General features: G+C 37.3%; 1 protein-coding gene across 5 annotated transcripts in view; it reads right to left on the bottom strand.

Moving 5' to 3' along the window:
• Window positions 1-893: 893 nt before the first annotated feature.
• Window positions 894-18,706, bottom strand: part of TMX3 (thioredoxin related transmembrane protein 3) — a 58,191-nt gene continuing 40,378 nt past the window's right edge. For 3 of the 5 annotated variants that reach the window (XM_050938829.1, XM_050938831.1, XM_050938830.1), the window contains exons 10-16: window positions 18,483-18,581; window positions 14,107-14,164; window positions 12,665-12,718; window positions 11,062-11,118; window positions 6,135-6,264; window positions 4,855-4,923; window positions 894-1,829 (exon numbers count right to left, since the gene is read on the bottom strand). In XM_050938829.1, the coding sequence (XP_050794786.1) occupies window positions 1,563-1,829; window positions 4,855-4,923; window positions 6,135-6,264; window positions 11,062-11,118; window positions 12,665-12,718; window positions 14,107-14,164; window positions 18,483-18,581 (734 nt within the window). In that variant the 3' untranslated portion in view covers window positions 894-1,562. Of the gene's footprint in view, window positions 1,830-4,304; window positions 4,344-4,854; window positions 4,924-6,134; window positions 6,265-11,061; window positions 11,119-12,664; window positions 12,719-14,106; window positions 14,165-18,482; window positions 18,582-18,706 lie in introns of those variants that run through there. The other 2 variants (XM_050938832.1, XM_050938835.1) reach the window with 2 other exon arrangements.

The following is an 18,706-nucleotide window of genomic DNA, read 5'->3' as shown; positions in this document are numbered from 1 at the left end:
GGGTGAGCTCAACACACAGTTCCAGGGAATCCAAAAGTTCTGCAGCCACTGTTTGTCATCCCAGACTTGCATAACAATGCAATCCCACCACTCTGTGCTAGTTTCCTGAGCTCAAGAACAACGTTCCACTGTGTTCAATTCCTCTGCGAATGTCAAAAGCAATCTAATGTTGCTGCTCTGCATGTCGGACACCATGTCAGGCAACTGCTGCTGCCATTGTAACTTCAAGAGTAACTTCACTGCCACTCGCGATGCGCTAGTGAGAGCTAGCAGAGCAGTGGAGAGCAGTGCAGAATCCATTCCTGCAGATAAGTGTGGCGGGGAAAGCAGAAAACAAGGGACATTGAAAAATGCTGTGACCAAGAAGCACATGGAATGCTGAGACAGAAAGCAGTGCATGACAGGGCATTGAACTCTGACCTATATTGCGCCACGATCCCCTCTGCCTTCCCACAAGACTTAGCGGCAGAAGGGGGAGAGCTGCACTGTGGGCTAGCTACCAAACATTGCACTGCTCTCATTAGTGATGCAAATGCCTCAAGTGTGAGCATGCTATCCCGCCAGTGAAAGACGAGGTGAACACATAACAGCAGTTTTCTTTAAGCTCTTGGCGAAAACACTCAGCTAGTGTAGACATAGCCTAGGATTATTGTGAATCATAAACCATTAAAAAAGAGTTTTGAAAAGGTATTTGGTTAAAGCTTGTCACTACATATTTGTATGAGAGGATTAGCTGTCTGAGGATGCTTGTATTTATTCTTTCACCATCAAGCTTCATCCAGATTTTTCGGAAACTGTAGATAATTTATACTAGGAAAAAAATAGTAAGTTTTACTTGTAAAGCCCAATCAAGGAGTGACTTTCCCATGACAAAAACTTCTTTATAAGCGGTCTCCAATCAATTTTTTCTTGTTTAAAGTATTAGTAAGGAACTATTTTAATAAAATAACTCTCTCTTAGGTCTTGCATTTAACACAAGTTCTGTGGGAAACTGCCAGTAATTGATTTTAGTACTGTCATATAACAAAGCATTTCTGTAATTAATAAGAAATTAACTTAAAAAAAAGATATTTCTTTCAAAATAATGTACAGTAGCTAAAATAAAAGTGTCTTTATGGAAAGCCCAAGCCATCTTTAGCCATCATAATTTCAAAGGGTATGTAAGATTTACGAGTTTCATTCTAAACTTTCTTGCAATTTTTCCATTTCTGTTCATATAAAAAGATGATCCTGATATATGCCAGCCACAATGTTACTAGATTATCACGAGTAGCAAGGGCTATAGCATATTTTACCTGATTGTTGCCTATGAACAAACAGTTTAGGAGCATTAATCTTCAGACACAACACTCAGAATAATAAAATATTAATCAAAAATAATTAAGAAAGCATTCAGGTCCCCACCTTTCCCATGACCATATTTGATAAGAAGATTTGAATACATGCAAGTCAAAACTAGCAAAATACAGACAAAATGTCCTCTTCTGTGAAGATCATTAAATGACTGACTTCAATAAATAAGACTATTTTGAAATTCTACAGAATCCTTTAAACTAGGCAACTTAGTCTTTTTTCTTATCAAATATATGTTTCTGTCCATGTTCTCCATCTGAAAGTTCTGCAGATTTTTCTTTGTTTTCCTGCTCTTGTTCTTCCTCACTGCCTTCATCTGTAAGTTCCCTATCTCCAGTTTCCTTTTTAGATGTCTCGTTTTCCTCTACACCTCCAAAGGTGTCAACTGTGCAGATTCCATAACACATGATGCTGATGACACCCAGTGGCAGACCAAAGAGAAAGCAGCCCAGAAGTGGAGAACTCTTGAATACAGACTGTTGAAATATAATTTGAAGTCAAAAGCACTTTAGGGGATATTTAAGATACCTTACAGCATTTCTTACAAGTTTCACTATATTTATTTCTAAAAACCCTAATAGATGAAATCAGTTTTTCTGTAAAAGGTGTAAGAGCCATTATGCCTATACTGTTTTTAACTTGTGAAAATCTTTGAACCTGAAGAGAAACGGTTTTGCTAGGAAGCTGAAAAGTAGTATAAGAACCATGTATTTTGTAATTTGAAATGAGGCTTGAGACACTGCAGAGTTAAATATTGAGACCTTAAAAACACACTGAAGTTTGAAATGTACCAGTAGTAGCACCTAATACTAAAGTTGCCTGACACTTCCCATTAAATGACCCTGTCTTTAACTTACTTTGCCAAACTTTAACTGTTTGGGGCTGAAATTTTCAATGCTAGGTGTATTCTTTAGGCTAATTTTTATATATTACTTATATACAAATATACACAAAATCAGCCTGAGACAGACACTTGGCATTGAAAAACATATATTATATATAAAGAGAGATATAGATACATAAATTTTATCCAAAACAGTTCAGATATTTCTGAGAATGAGGCTACGGAAAGTAACATTTTTATGTGTTAAAAAAATTCTGGCCATCTTTACTTTGGAAAGCTCTAGAGCCCCAGGCTTTAGAGCAGGGACTAGATATTTGGCAAGTGGGTGGCCTTTGTGCAGAGATGGCCTTTTAACACCCCCAGGGAAATCTGTCCACATTTGGCCAAGTTGTAAGCCTACCTCAGTTAGTACAAGCTCAGTGAGACTTGCTAGAGTTTAACAACTAAAATCTCAAAGATTCCATCCTCCCTATGCATGCTCACAGTTAGTTTTTTTCCAGTGTTGGAAGTTATGCAGTAAGTGAGGCAGGGGAGAGGAAGAAAAAGGATGGTCTCATGGTTAGGCAGTTGAGTGTTGCTTTTGAGAACCGGATTCTATCCCTGCCTCTGACACAGACTTCCTATTTTATGCTAGGCAAGTCATTTAAACCAACCTTTCATGGGTGGGCACTAATTGAGTGTTTCTAATTTTAGGGCTATCTGACTTGAGATGTTTGGTATGATTTGAAGAAGTGAGGAGCACTCTCAGCTGCAGCTGAACTTGGTGAAGGCTGTGTTTGGAACATATGAACATATATAATTTTAAATACTCTGAAAGTCAGGTCCCAGATGTCTTAAATCAGGCACTCTAAACTAGTGGATAGTTTTGACCTTACTCTCTCTGTGCCTCAGTTCCCCATCTGTAAAAAGGTGAGAGGAGTTATTTAAGTTAAGAGCCAATGTGGGCACAAGAACAAATGGATATAAAATGGCCATCAACAAGTTTAGGCTTGAAATTAGATGATGGTTTCTAACTATCGGAGGAGTAAAGTTCTGAAACAGCAATCAAAGAGGAGCAGGGGAGGGAGAAAAAACCCTAACTGGCTTCAAGATTGAGCTTGATAAGTTTATGGACAGATTCGTATGATGAGACTGCCTATAATAACAAGTGACCCATCTCAGGCTGTTAGTAAATATATCCAATGGCCAGTGATGGGACACTAAAGGAGGGCTCTGAATTATTAACATGAATTCTTTCCCAGGTGGTGAAATCTGAGTGGTGGATTTCGCTGACATGCTCAAGATTTAACTGATCACCATATTTGGGATAGTGAAGGAATCCCCTCCTCCCCTCCCCCCAGGTCAGATTGGCAGAGACCCTTTGGGCATGGAGCACAAGTCACTGGAGGGCATGGAGGATTCTCCGTAACTTGAAGTCTTTAAATAGTGATGTAAAGACATCAATAACTCAGCGGTTATGGTCTATTACAGCAGTGGGTTGCTGAGTCAGATCATTTGCAGGAAGTCAGACGATGATCATGATCTTACCTTCTTGTCTTTAAGTCTGAGAGTATGTCACAGGGGTGTTGGGAAGACAGAGTAATTAAAGTTCGTGAAACAGTCAAACTGTAGTGATGAGCAGCATATAAAAGCTTATGCAAAAATTAATAATTTGTCTTCAGAACAGGGTGCAAATAATATGCAGTAAATATGGTCGGCGGGGTGGGACATTGAACAGGAAAAAAAAACAAAATATTGAATAGCTGCTAATTAAGTGAGCACAGTCCATGCTGTGCACTGAATCAGGGTTCCTCTGGGGAAAAAAAAATAGTATGTGATCATGTAATTAAAGACAGTATCCTGAAGTGTACGCATAAGGGAGATGAATTAAAGTCTCACAGGCAACTTTAATACTGGTATTTCCTAACTTTTAAGTGCTTGACTTAAAAGTTAGCAACCTTAATATGCTCTTTTAATGTAGTTTTTTGTGTGTAATTTATTACAAGATTTTCTTGCTTGTCTGCAGTGGAGGGGGAGAGGAAATGGTTTTAGCCAAATCTTTCCACCAAGGTCTGTTAACCTTAATTGACCTATAAAAAGAATGGAAATCTCTCCCAACATGCATACATTTACACAACAGATATTCAGTACCTCATCTGGACCTTTTCTAAGCAAAAAAAAAAAATAAGACTAGTAACCTAAAATACAGTTTTAAAACTTCACTAAGTATAGTATTTTCTCCCATTATGCCTTAACTGAATAGACTGACAGTAACATTTTTCAGTGTAGATAGGTTCCATAACTGTCAGTAAATGGGTTCCAGAAGTGTCAGAAACAAAGCGTTTGAATAGCGTTTGAATCCTCCAGTGCTATGCCTTTTAACTTGACCTTATTCATTTTAATTGACAAGAAATAAAAAGGAAACTGTCCATCATATTTTTGACACCAAATATTCAACATTTCAGTATTCTGCAAAATATATTTCAAAACAATTTATAGAATTTTCTTTAATCATTTAAGGGTATTTTTTTTTTTTAAATCCAGAATGTGTGTAAATTACTGGGAATATATTCAGTGACTTAAGTAAAGGTATTTTTGACTCTTTTTTTAAAAAAGACATACAAGTGTTTTTGAACTTGAAAATATGATGCTATTCTACTTTGTGGGATTTTACTTACCATTACAGTAGACTTGGCATCATAAATTATTCTCTTGATTCGTTGCAGAAACCCATCACCACCTTGTGCCTAAAATGTCAAAGGAAACAGGTATCAAAATAATTAGTGCTGTTCAGATACATTTTATAACAACTTCACCTTTTATTCTTCATTTGCCTCCCTAATTTATGCAGCCTTTAGTCATTCCAAAAGGATTTCCCAGTACCTGTTTTTCCCTTACAAAAGAACAAATATTAGGGGTTGACATTCTTGTACCTCATGATGCTCAGACATTTTTCAAGTTCTTTCAAAAGTAGATGTTTCAATAATCTCTTGAAGACTGACATTCTCTCGTCACTCAAAGATCATTTTGTTTTAACGGAACAAGGTCAACTGCAGCAGCAGTACTGGTATTCTTCACCATCTCCTCTACCACATACGCATATTGATTACTTACCAGTTCAACTAGCTTATCAATACTTGTTCAATACTTACCACTTTTTCATTCCCTGTCTGGAAGATTGATCATCGTTCATGCTTATAGGCCATATGCATGCTTCCTCGAGGATTTAAACCTCGAGTATAACGTTATAAGAAGTTGAGATGCCCAGACTCCACCCCCTGGTTCCTTCCACTATCTCAATTTGCAAAAGAAACTCTGAAGTGGTGGAAAGGAAAGGAGATAGATAGCATGAATCTACGTGTAGCAGTCTAAGAAGTAACCTCTTGTTCCTCTGAGTATTTTTAGTGAATTTCACAAAAATGAAGACTAACATTAACAACCATTGAACAAGTTGGGTCTGATGACAGCTATTTAAATAGAGATTAGCAGTCTGCTCCTCTGAACTCAACATCTGATCGCCACCAAGATAGGGTCTGTAATTAGAGCTGGTCAGAAATTTTCTGTTGGGAGTGGAGTCTAAGAATTACATATTTTGAATTAGAAAATATTAAAATACAATTCTAAGTAAATATGACACAGGAAAGTAAGGCTGACCTAGAGATGAGTAGTGGCCCCAGCTTATTAAATAAACATATGCCTAAAGTTCAGATCTGAGAGGGAATATATGTAAATCCAACAGTAACTGCTTTTTCAGAGGTATACAAAGCAGTGCCAAGGACACATGCACAATTTAGGAATGTGGATACATAATGAGAACACACTAAGGAGAACCAGACAGATAATGCACACTTATATGCATTACAATTAAAAGTGGCCAATGAATTTTTGTGCTTTTAACTGTCCAGGGAATAAAAGGTAACAGTTGATTAAAAAAATCAGATCAAAGTGGGAGACTTACTTCGACTGTACCATCTAAGATACTATTAATGAACTGAACCAGGTCTTCGGTACTCTCAATGCGTCTATCTGGTAGAAAATACTGTTGATTGGAAGTGTTCAATACGACAACAGTGGGGATTGTCAAGTCACTGAAAATTTTAAGTCAAACAGATAAGAAAGTCAAAGAAACAATATTAAGAATTTTCACAGCATTTAACAGGAAGTACAATATTAATGTTCTGCTAAAGAACTATGCAGACAAAAGGAAAGTAAATTTTATGTGCCCATCCTGAGATATCCGCCTCAAGTCATTCATACAAAACCACCACTATCTTTATGGTACAGGTGAAAGTTGTTTCACTGATTCAATTTAAAAATAATGTACTCCTTAGCATCAATATTTTGATGAGGCTATTGAAGTATATGCTATTCTATATGTGTACTTATACTGTGTGCATGACCTGACTCCATGAATGCCCTCCTGGAAAAATCAGATTTTTGAACCAAATACATACAATATAAACAAAAGGGGAAAAAGCTTACTTTTAATTCCACAGCAGACATAACCAATTAGTTGAGCTCTCATATAGTAGCCAGCCTTGTGTTTCAAAAGCATTATGGCCCCAGTTCAAAAAAGCACTTAACTATATGCTTGACTAAGTGTTCTTTAACTGGGGCACACAATTTAAGCCCATATTCATGAGCTTTTGCTTGACCAGGAGAGTAGGAGCTCTGTTAAACCTCTTAAAATGTCACATATCAACAAGGTAATTATATTTATCCTAGACACAAGAGGTGAGCTACAGATGCCCGTTAAAGGTTTCAAACTATTCATGTTACTTTGTCATTATGATTTAACAAATACACAGAACCTTTAATTAGAGACAGTTACTAAAACAGCAAAACACACCTCAACTCAAAACTTGAAAAGCAAAAAAATAATAAGTTAAGGAAAAAGTCTCCTACTTCCTTGCCACTTTTACATTGACGATAAACACTGTCAATAACACTCTCTCATGTTATACGGCTTTCACTCTGACCTCTGAAAAGCAATACATATTCTGATTTCATCAAACTCATACTGTAGCACAAAATCTTAATGGCTATTTCAGATGCTCTTTGTATCAACAGGTTGGCATAGCTGACTGTCACAAATTTGGAACATATTCTGCTTTAACTTTGATGAGGTCAGCGTTCACTATGGAGTTGTAATTAGTGATTCTACAGTAAGACTAAAAAAATTAGTTAAAAGAGCAAATGCTTATTCAATACTTTCCTTTAAAAAACTAGGAAGGAAGCAATTATAATTTCTCTCCAATATAAAGAGATTCCCTGAATATTATAAATTTACATTTTGACATATGAGTGTTTTGGGCATGACATTAGAATAATTATAACATTTTGGAGGTTAATCAAAAAATGTTAACTAGAAGTTTAAAAGTTCAACCCTAAAGCAGTGGAATTTTCTGGATGGCCAGAAAACTGATTTCCACAGAAGACATATGGTATGTGTCCATGCTCTTCCAACTTTTAAGTGTAAAGTTGGTGTAAACTTCCAACTTTCAAGTGTAAAGCATGGTGATATGCTAAAAAGCTAAAAGCTGTTACAAAAAGGCCAATGAAGAAGACATGTAGCAGGAATCTGAAGTATTTCAACTCTTAGAGAGCTCTGCTGCTTGCAGCATGTGATAATTTCTAAATATGGCTTTCCCCAGAGATTCCTTTTCACCACTGGGTACTCTTTTTGTTTGCTAAGTGCATCAAGAGCTGTACACAACAGGAGCCCAGCAACAAAATATAATGTAGTTAGTTGTGTAGTGTGCCAAGTTGCAAATTATCCCCACACAAAGAATTGTGAAGGAAAAAATAAAAAACAGAATAAAACCAAGAAAGTCCACTTTCTACTCACACAACAGTGACAACTCTTGCTACTGTTACACTGAAGCTTAAAATTGTACTTTAGACTAGGAACATTTAATTTTCCATGTAACTGATTTTTTTTTTTTTTTTTTTACCAGCACTCCTGTTTATACTGTCTTTTGAAAAAAATCTACAAAAGTCTGTCGCAGTCAGGAAAATAAACTGGAAGAAAGACTTAATATTCTTATATCCAACACTCCCCTCTCCCCCTTTTTGCGAGTGGGGGGGAATAATTTTGTTAAGAGTTATCTATTGCTCCCCGCTCCATCAGGTTTTTAGGGCCTCCCAATAAACCCTTTCCAAATTTTCCCTTGCTTTAGTACTTCTCTATTCCAAAACCTGACGTGTCAAACAACATGTTGGCAGAAAAAGTGGATTACACTCCCTTTAAATCATGACATTGTGGTTAGTTAGCGAGGGTGTGGTGAAGCAATTAACATTAAGCAATTTAAGTGTTGTACTACAGGACTGATTGAGATACCTCTACAGCATATAAGCAGTCCAGGGACTAAAAGTATCTTGTCCAAAAAACTCAATTGTATGTACTGCAGTAAAAAGCTACCTTTTATATACAGAAATATATAAATACTCAGATAGCCTCCCATTTTGCCAAAAGCTGAGCAATTACAAAAAAAGGTACTCTAAAAGATGTTTTGACTTTCAGTGTTGTTGAGCACTTAGAGCTCCCACTTAAGTCAATGAAAACTCTCATAGGTGTTCAACATCCACAATCAGCACACAGTAGTATTCTTTCTACTAAAAAAAATATACATATATCATCCCAAGTTGGTAAGATTCTGACAAAAATCAATCCAACCATCTTTTAAAGGAGACAGACTGCTAAACAGTATAACTCCCTAATGATCATAGTGCAATTCAAAATGATACACCTAATCATAACAAAGAATAAAAATACTGTAACAATCTCCCACCCCTGGAAAAAAAGTGATTTTTCAAGCATTATACAAATATGCTATCCTTTGTGAAGAAGGTAAACATGTTTCTAAATGTTTCCACAATAGTATAAAACAGCAGGTTACGTGGACCAGAAAGTAGTATCTTACATTTTTACATTGTTCTACTGACTTTCAGTTGCTGCCATCTGGTGGAAAACAGACTGAACTAAACGTAAAGTGCCCTGGTGCCAGTTCTTAAAGTGTCAGTATGTACAAAATTGAAATATTCTAATCTTTATCACTTATATAATGTAGAAAAACATTGTAGTTTATGGTGGAGAATCACAACTTTGAAATACATACATATTTCAGTGTAAAAAAGTCTCAAATGTAGTTTAGTCATAACTTTACATACTGGAACTTATATAGATAAGGCACTTTTACAGGGCAGTTGCAATTAACTTTCCCTATCCTCGATGCAAAAGTGAGGGCCTTGATTAATAATTACCCATTATTAGAGTAACTAAAAAAATGCTGGAAGTCAGAGGACATCCCTAAATTCTGCATTAACATGGGTCATAACATGCACCTGCTACTCCATCCCTGGGAAATACTTAGGAAGGAAGAAGGATCAGATGTCCCTAGAGATTGGCAGGCACAATTACACATGAACCTGTCTCAGGACAGCACTGGGCACTAACACTCAACCAAATAATACAGATACTTGAAAAGAACATTTAGGAGAGCAGAGAAAGGTTGACAGGGCTCTTGATCTCCTCCTTCTCTCCTGTTGAAGCTGACAGACCTTACTTCCCTCCCAAATACACGAAAGAGGAACACTCTCAGGAAGCAATGTGTGACGTAGTCAGTTATGCTTGCCCAGCACAACAGCCCCTCCTGCCCTAGACATCTCATGTTGATCCCTCCCGCCTTAATATTCTTTTACTCCAATAATAAATCAATCAATCAATCAGGACCACAGTAAGGAGAGTTGTAAGGGTGGACATCAGAAAAACTGCATTAATTTTAATTCCTGAATTCAAATAGTGAATAATATTTATTATATCCCAGTAATTGAAGCCTGCTATGTAGTATTTCATTTTATCTCAACCCCTAACTCTGATAATGCTGGTTGTTATTTAAACTCAGCTTTATGTCTCCTGCCCTACACCACAGACATACTTTTTTTTTTTTTTTTTTTTTAAAGCAGCTGTAGTCTGATTTATGTAAATAATTTATCAGAACTGTGCCAAATTTACCAAGGGTCTACCTTGGCTGAGGTTCTTGAAGTTGATTGAATCTTCACCAGGGTACCAACATGCCTTGATGCAAAGCAGCTGTAATCTCCATCAGGGCTCCACTGAGAACTAAGAGTGCTCCCACTCTATAATCCTAAATTAACATTAAATCTAAAAATGAGAGCATGGGGAGCCTTGGCTAACTATATGCCCCACATTTCAGACAATGATGTACAATCATTTTATTCTGCTAGTCACTTCTTTTCCAGAAGAGAGACAAACATGAAATTCAAGTCACCCAAAGAGAGCAACAACCATAAAAAGTGCATCAGAAAAAAATCCATAAATTTGCATTCATACATATACTTTCTAATAAAATGACCAATGAACATAAACAGATCATGTCAATTCAGCTATCTTTCTTGTAAATGACTTGAATTATTTCTATTATTTCACTGTTTCTTTTGAACTGCATAACATTTGGGAAATATGTTAACTTCTAATAAAATTTGTAGTAGTACAACAATATTATTTTTAAAAAGTAAGCCTCACCAGGCAGCACTGTCCTAATGGTATATTGATTTTGGCAAACTAATGGTATATTTTAAAGATGTACATAAGGTTTTAGTTTACTGTAGTTTAGTACAATAGGCAGAAGAGGATTTGGAATTCAAGAGTAGAAACTGGCCAAGAGAAAAATGTTGATGCTTCTCTTCTAGTAAGTAAAGTTATAAATACATGGGAGAAAATACATCTCTTCAAATCTTTTTAGTCTGATAGCTTGAATGACTGAGGAGCGCAGAAGTGGCATCAGCAGAGGGCTTCTTCAAACCAATAGTGTAACTAGTACAAGCACAGAGAAGGGAGAATATTCAAGTCAGAATTTACTTACTCCATTAGTAAGCTGTTGATATAGTCGTTACCATCCATATGGCCAAACTGCAAGTTCCTACAGAAGATACAAAGAAACAAGAAGTAAAGCCAATCAATTGTACATTAAAGAAATGAAAATTATAGACTACATCAGTCAAAAATATTCTTCATAAAATATTTCTCTAATAAACAGTGAAAAACTATGTAGGGGAGCAGCAACTGCTACAGTCTTCACATTCATGTATTACTATAAAGATGTAAAAGTATGGAATGGCTGCCACGTGAGGAGAGATTAATAAGACTTGGACCTATCACCTTGGAAAAAAGACGACTAAGGGAGAGGATATGATAGAGATCTATAAAATCATGACTGGTGTGACAAATGTAAATAAGAAGTGTTATTTACTGCTTCTCAAAACACAAGAACCTTGGGGTCATTAAATGAAATCAATAGGCAGCAGGTTTAAAACAAACAAAAGGAAGTATTTTTTCACACAACACACAGTCAACCTGTGGAACTCCTTGCCAGAGGATGTTGTGAAGGCCAAGACTGTAATAGGGTTAAAAAAGAACTAGGTAAATTCATGGAGGATAAGTCTATCAATGGCTATTAGCCAGGATGGACAAGGATGGTGTCCTAAGCCTCTGTTTGCCAGATAGAGGATGGATCATTTGATGATTACCTGTTCTGTTCATTCCCTCTGGGTCACCTGGCATTGGCCACTGTCAGAAGACAGGATACTGGGCTAGATGAACCTTTGGTCTGATCCAGTATGGTCGTTCTTATGACTAACCTCCTAACTTACAAAACAGCCCACACACATCACTACTCTTTGATTCTTATTTTTTTGTCTGATACACTCACTACATGTTCACCTGGCTTAAAAAAAATTAAGTCTGCCAATGGGAGGAAACAACAGAATAGAAGTGAACAAGCACATTCTTTGTTTCTGGATTACAAAGGTTATGGTTTCACATAGACACTCCTGGAACCATCATAGCAGCAGGAAGATCAGATAGGGAGAAAATGTGGTGCAATCAAATTTAGTAACTAAAAATAATGAATTTATAAATAAATGTCTGCAAGGAGTTCTCTTTTTTTCCCGTAAGGCTTTTAAAAAAAATCTCAAACTTTAAGTTTCAGTTGACTGACAACAGAAGAATCATACTTGATTTTGGCAAACCAATAGGTTAGTTATAGTGAAAGAATTGCCAGGAAAACATGACAGTTCATAACAGTCACGTTGCATAGTTTGCACTCCTGAGATGAGAATGCAATGATAAACGATCCATTAAATCAGCATTTCTCAATCAGGAGGTTACAAAATGCAATTAGGGCAATTACAATCTAAAACAAAAGAAAAACTCGCTTCCCTACACCTCATACACCTTTACTCTTCAAGGTGAAGCATTCTGTCAACCTCTCAAAAGACACGAACAAATAAATTATACAGGCTTATCCCTGTTATCATTGATACTTTTATTGTAAATGTAAGATCATAAAATTTTTTACTTCAACATAAGGGACTGCCAACCTCAAAATGTGAGAAACACTACTTTAAATGAAGGGCATATAGAGAAGGGAATAAAAGCTATGTGACCATAGTACCATATACACATACCTGTGAAAATGGTCTCTGTAATCTTTAGCGACTTCTTGAATAACAGACTTTAGCCTATTAAAAAAAACAGTTACAACTACAAAATAGAGTCAACTTTGGATTTACAAGGTTCAAATAATCGTTTGGCTCTTCGAATAAGGAGTGAATGCTATCTACTCAGCAAAGGAAAACAGTGACTCCTCTTTCTCACTAAGAAAATTTGCCTTCTTCACAAACTGAATAAAGTACCTGTTAAAGTGCTATCTTCATTGGACCAGACATAATTAAATTATCTCTACTGCCACCAGCAAATGTACTATAACAACCTCCAAGAAAATCCCAACAAATGGTACAAATTAGCACAAAAAGAATGTAAGAACACAATCATTTTTAATAAATGAGTGACTCCTGAAAAAGTCATGGTTGCCTAAAGGGTTACGTGTCCTCAATTTGCTTAACAAATTATTACCCAGTTGGGTAAAAGGCATTCCTTCAAATAGATCACCAACACTTTATTTTAATGGTACAAATGACTGAACTTACTGATGTCTTTTTAAATATATGACTGTCAGTACAGAGTTGAAGATCAATCTTTACAAACTTTTTTTTTTTTAAATCAAAAGCAAACTCATTTGGTTGACCTCTAGCTTTCTTTTCTAACTTTTAAATATTAAAAATTTAATTTAATACAATCTTAACATCTTGTTTGCATGAAGATCACAGGATCCTGGACTCTGTACTGCAAAGATACTTCTTATAAAAGGCCCAATTTTCACCTGCAGTTGAACCTGCATAATCCTATATTTGCATTTCAAATCTACATAAATGAATGCAAAATTAAACTTTTTAATTGCCTGCGCACAATTGGGAGGATTATGGTATTTCCTGTAGCTCTTAATGCATGGGTTGGCAACCTCTGGCATGCGGCTCGCCAGTTTGTTTACCTGCCGCCTCCGCAGGTTTGGCCAATCGTGGCTCCCACTGGTCGCGGTTTGCCGCTCTGGGCCAAGAGTGGTGGCGGGAGGTGGCGCATGCTGAGGGATGTGCTGGCTGCGGCTTCCCACCACCCGCACTGGCCCGAAGCGGCGAACTATGGCCAGTGGCAGCCGCAATCAGACGAACCTGTGGAGGCGACAGGTAAACAAACTGTTCCAGTGAGCCGTGTGCCAGAGGTTGCCGACCCGTCTTAATGAATCGAGTAGTCATATATGCCTCAGTGGGCCCACTCACTGAGTAAGGTCTAGAGAATCAGGTCTTCGGTTAGTCTAGCACACTCAGAAATGTGCAAATACGAGTGCTTTTCAGTTCAACTCTCACTTTGTGAGCATTTAAAACAGCTTCAAGAATTTGAATACTCCTTTCCAATATGATATAAACTAGTAAAGATACAGCTTGTTGCCATTCTAAAATCCAAATCAGCAAAAATTCTTTACTTCTCACAGTGAGTGTCAATAATACTATACCTAGTATGTTCAGCTGAAGAGTTTTTGTCATCAATAATCGCAATAGCCACAAGTTTTCCTAAAATACAGAATAAGATATCTAAATTCATCATATTGCTCTTGCAAGGGAATCTTATTATTTTGTCTTATTATTATTATTATTACCACCATCTCACATTCTCCAACTCTCAGATCATAGAGCCATTCAGGTTTGAAAACAATTACCCAAATTTGGGGGCGTACAAAGATCCCTTCTCAACTGTCCCAAAGAAGCTATACAGACATCTGATTACATACATCAGTTTGTACTAATCTACTGAAAACAAATTAAATGTGTCTGAATGCCAGATTAACATGACTATGGAAAAAATAAAGAGGGGAAATTAAGTTCGTTCCATTGTGTCTGTTCACAACTCCACGAAGTTAGTATACATGGGTACTGCAACCACCATAGCTCTGCCATTTTAAAAGTTCAAAATGTTATTTGTCTCAATTTATAAACCACTGTTGTGACTTGATTTGTTTAATTAAAAACTTTGAGTATTATTCTTTACAACTTACATGAAGAAGTGTTAGAATTTTATTAGAATTCTTGGCTGTGCCACCAGGTCAGAAAAATAGCTTCTTATATGGGTCACAGTCCACTATCAGAAGAACTTCACTTTTAAATGACCCTGTGCACAGATTTATTGAATAATCATGTAGAATGTAATGGAGACCAAATATCTGAATGTACAGGTCTTTGCTCAGTTTAGTTCGTGGAAGTTTTGAAGCACCATTGGGTTGTTTATATTTAGGTCAAATTACACTTGTCTACAATTTTTGAGAAGTCGTCTGCTTCAGAGATAAAGTGTGCTATTTATTATGTATTTTGATGCGCTGAATTCATATATGACAATTAAAACAACTGATTGGCTACTGTTTCTAAGATATTTAAGTTTTTACATTTTATGTTTATGTATATTGTGTAGATAGAGTTTTAATCATAAATTGTAAACCTAGGTTGCTTTATATGATATTTCACCTGTCCTGTTTATGTAACACTTTAAAAATCAGCAAAAGGGTTATATAACTAAAATTTATTATGAAACAAAAGGCAAAAAACTATTCTGTACATAGTTTAGTCCTATTCAGTGTCTACTCGGTGCTTCTTGGCTTGTCTCCTGTATTCATTAAATGGAGCATCTCTTGTTACTGTCCAGCAATAGTCTGCAAGCATTGATGGGCTCCATTTGCCCCGATAGCGTTTCTCCATTGTTGCAATGTCCTGGTGAAATCGCTCGCCGTGCTCGTCGCTCACTGCTCCGCAGTTCAGTGGAAAAAAATCTAGATGACAGTGCAAAACATGTATCTTTAGTGACATGTTGCAACCAAGGCTTTTGTATGCCTTGAGGAGGTTTTCCACCAACAACTTGTAGTTGTCTGCCTTGCTGTTTCCAAGAAAATTTATTGCCACTAACTGGAAGGCTTTCCAAGCCGTCTTTTCCTTGCCACGCAGTGCATGGTCAAATGCATCATCTTGAAGAAGTTCATGAATCTGAGGACCAACAAAGAAACCTTCCTTTATCTTAGCTTCACTTAACCTTGGAAATTTTCCATGGAGGTACTTGAAAGCTGCTTGTGTTTTGTCAATGGCCTTGACAAAGTTCTTCATCAGACCCAGCTTGATGCGTAAGGGTGGTAACAAAATCTTCCTTGATTCAACATGTGGTGGATGCTGAACACTTTTCCTCCCAGGCTCCAATGACTGTTGGAATGGCCAATCTTTCTTGATGTAGTGGGACTCTCTTGCACGACTATCCCATTCGCAAAGAAAACAGCAGTACTTTGTGTATCCAGTCTGCAGACCAAGCAAGAGAGCAACAACCTTCAAATAGCCACAAAGCTGCCACTGATGTTGGTCATAGTTTATGCACCTCAAAAGTTGTTTCATGTTGTCATAGGTTTCCTTCACATGGACTGCATGACCAACTGGAATTGATGGCAAAACATTGCCATTATGCAGCAAAACAGCTTTAAGACTCGTCTTCGATGAACTAATGAACAGTCTCCACTCATCTGGATTGTGAACGATGTTGAGGGCTGCCATCACATCATCGATGTTGTTGCAGGCTACAAGATCACCTTCCATGAAGAAGAATGGGACAAGATCCTTTTGATGGTCACGGAACATGGAAACCCTAACATCACCTGCCAGGAGATTCCACTGCAGTAGTCTGGAGCCCAACAGCTCTGCCTTACTCTTGGGGAGCTCCAAATCCCTGACAAGGTCATTCAGTTCACCTTGTTTTATGAGGTGTGGTTCAGAGGAGGAGGAGGGGAGAAAATGTAGGTCCTGTGACATTGATGGTTCAGGACCAGAAGTTTCACCCTCTTCCTCTTCCTCGTCTGACTCAAGTGAGAATGATTCTGGTACATCAGGAACCGGCAATCCTTCTCCGTGGGGTACTGGGCGTATAGCGGATGGAATGTTTGGATAATGCACAGTCCACTTTTTCTTCTTTGACACACCTTTCCCAACTGGAGGCACCATGCAGAAGTAACAATTGCTGGTATGATCTGTTGGCTCTCTCCAAATCATTGGCACTGCAAAAGGCATAGATTTCCTTTTCCTGTTCAACCAATGGCCAAGATTTGTTGCACAGGTGTTGCAGCATGTGTGTGGGGCCCACCTCTTGTCCTGATCTCCAATTTTGCAGCCAAAAGAAAGGTGATAGGCTTTCTTAACCAGAGTGGTTAGACTGCGCTTTTGTGTTCCAAAAGTCACTTCACCACAAACATAGCAGAAGTTATCTGCACTGTTCACACAAGTACAAGGCATCTCTGCTCACTTTGGCTAAACAGAAATGTGTCCCTTTGCAAAATCAAACACTAACAAAGAAGAGAGCACGACACTATGATTTCTAGAGCTGATATAGGGCAATTTGTTCAGCAAAGTGACGTAAGCTTCATTATGATTGCATCATCCATGACTTCTAGGAATAACATGATGCAATTCATATCATGTATTATGCAATACCAGCTTCAGATTGCATCATTCATTGTTTTGCCTAAAAAGCAAGTACTGTCCAAACCCAGTCATAGATTCATTCATAGATCCAGTTAAAGATGTATTTTAGTCATTTCTGGTTTAAATTGAGATCCCTTCCCTTTATAACTCACTTATCCTCCGCCATTCCCAAGTCAAGGGTCGTATATACTGACTCAATAGCATATCTTGAAAACTAGAGCCAATCAACAATTTTAAGCATCATTTTCATTCTCAGTGACCCAGAATTAGTAAAGTTTGACTACATTTTTTTCAGAAGCATTTTGGCTGTAGAGCAGTGTTATCTGTGATGCTGGGCAAACTCAGCAGAGTGAGTAAGAAATGCCCCAAGTTTTGACTGAATTTTCTTCAAATCACTTCTCCTCCTGTATTAGGAAAGTAGAGTTTTTCCACAGTGGAATGATCAGTAGATTGGTCCTCTAAAATCTCAAGATCTAGGCAAACAACATAGTGCTGCTTATCATCCCCAGCCTCCGAGGGTCCAATACCTCCCTACTGATTGCTGCTGCTCCTGAACTGCACAACAGGCAAGGAGATTCATATAGAGGGAGAACCCACATAAGATGGATAATATTGACAATGTCAATATTCTCTTGTTCAGGGAATCCTTGAAGGGTTCTGAGAATGAGGAAAGAGATAACGCAGCTTCCACAGCTCCTCCCCATTCCATTTCTCCATGTACAGTTGCAGAGGGATTTCTCTGAGGTTGGGGGAAGGACTAAAAATGTGATGGGGGTGGGGACTGTCTCCCATCACCTTCCATGCTCCAGCCCCAACCCACTTGTCCTTGTTCCCTTTAGACCTTAACATATTAACATCTCAAGCCTTTTTATTAGAGAACACTTCTCTCAAGTGCTTTTGAGGTTTATAGAGAGGGGTGGATGAATTCACAAGTCTCATTGTGGACAAGATATTCATTCATAAAGAAATTGGACACGACTTGTAGATATGTATTCTTTATCGCATTGACAATGTCAACTAATGTCTTTTGCTATTTCCCAAAATAATCACTGTTATAACCAACAGAATTTACTAATACTGATGATGAAACAACCTACAATTAAAAGATGTGCCAGCACTTTTATACATTTCTATTTATATACAGAAACTGCTATACACATTCATAATGATCTAAATTAGTGGACATTTTACCTTCTTGAGTTTGAAAACAGTCAGTGTTCTGGTGTATAAAGGAGATGCCTAAATTTTTAGTATACTAAGAATCAACAGGGAAGTATGAGCCTTACATCTGAATGTAATTTCTTTTGGAAGCTTAACAATTTTGTATTCGATTTTGTTTGTAGCTTCAGAAAATATTGTAAATAACTTGAAGGTGGGAGCATCTTACCTGTATCTCCAAGTTCATAGAGTGTAAACCCATCTACATTAAGGTACCCTTGGAATCTCTCTCGGTTTATCCAAGATGATAGATCACCATCTTCATATTCTACAAAGTGAAAGAATTGAGAAAAATGGAGAATATTAACACCAACAATGCAGTAAGACAATTGCTAAATGGTTAGGATGGCCAGTAAGAGCAGAAATATATGGCTGTATAAGGTAATACTCTAC

This window comes from Gopherus flavomarginatus, chromosome 2 (assembly GCF_025201925.1).
Source record: "Gopherus flavomarginatus isolate rGopFla2 chromosome 2, rGopFla2.mat.asm, whole genome shotgun sequence".
In the NCBI taxonomy this organism is placed as follows: Eukaryota; Metazoa; Chordata; order Testudines; family Testudinidae; genus Gopherus; species Gopherus flavomarginatus.
Note: the sequence above shows the minus strand (reverse complement) of the source record. Positions and strands in the feature narration are given on the sequence as shown.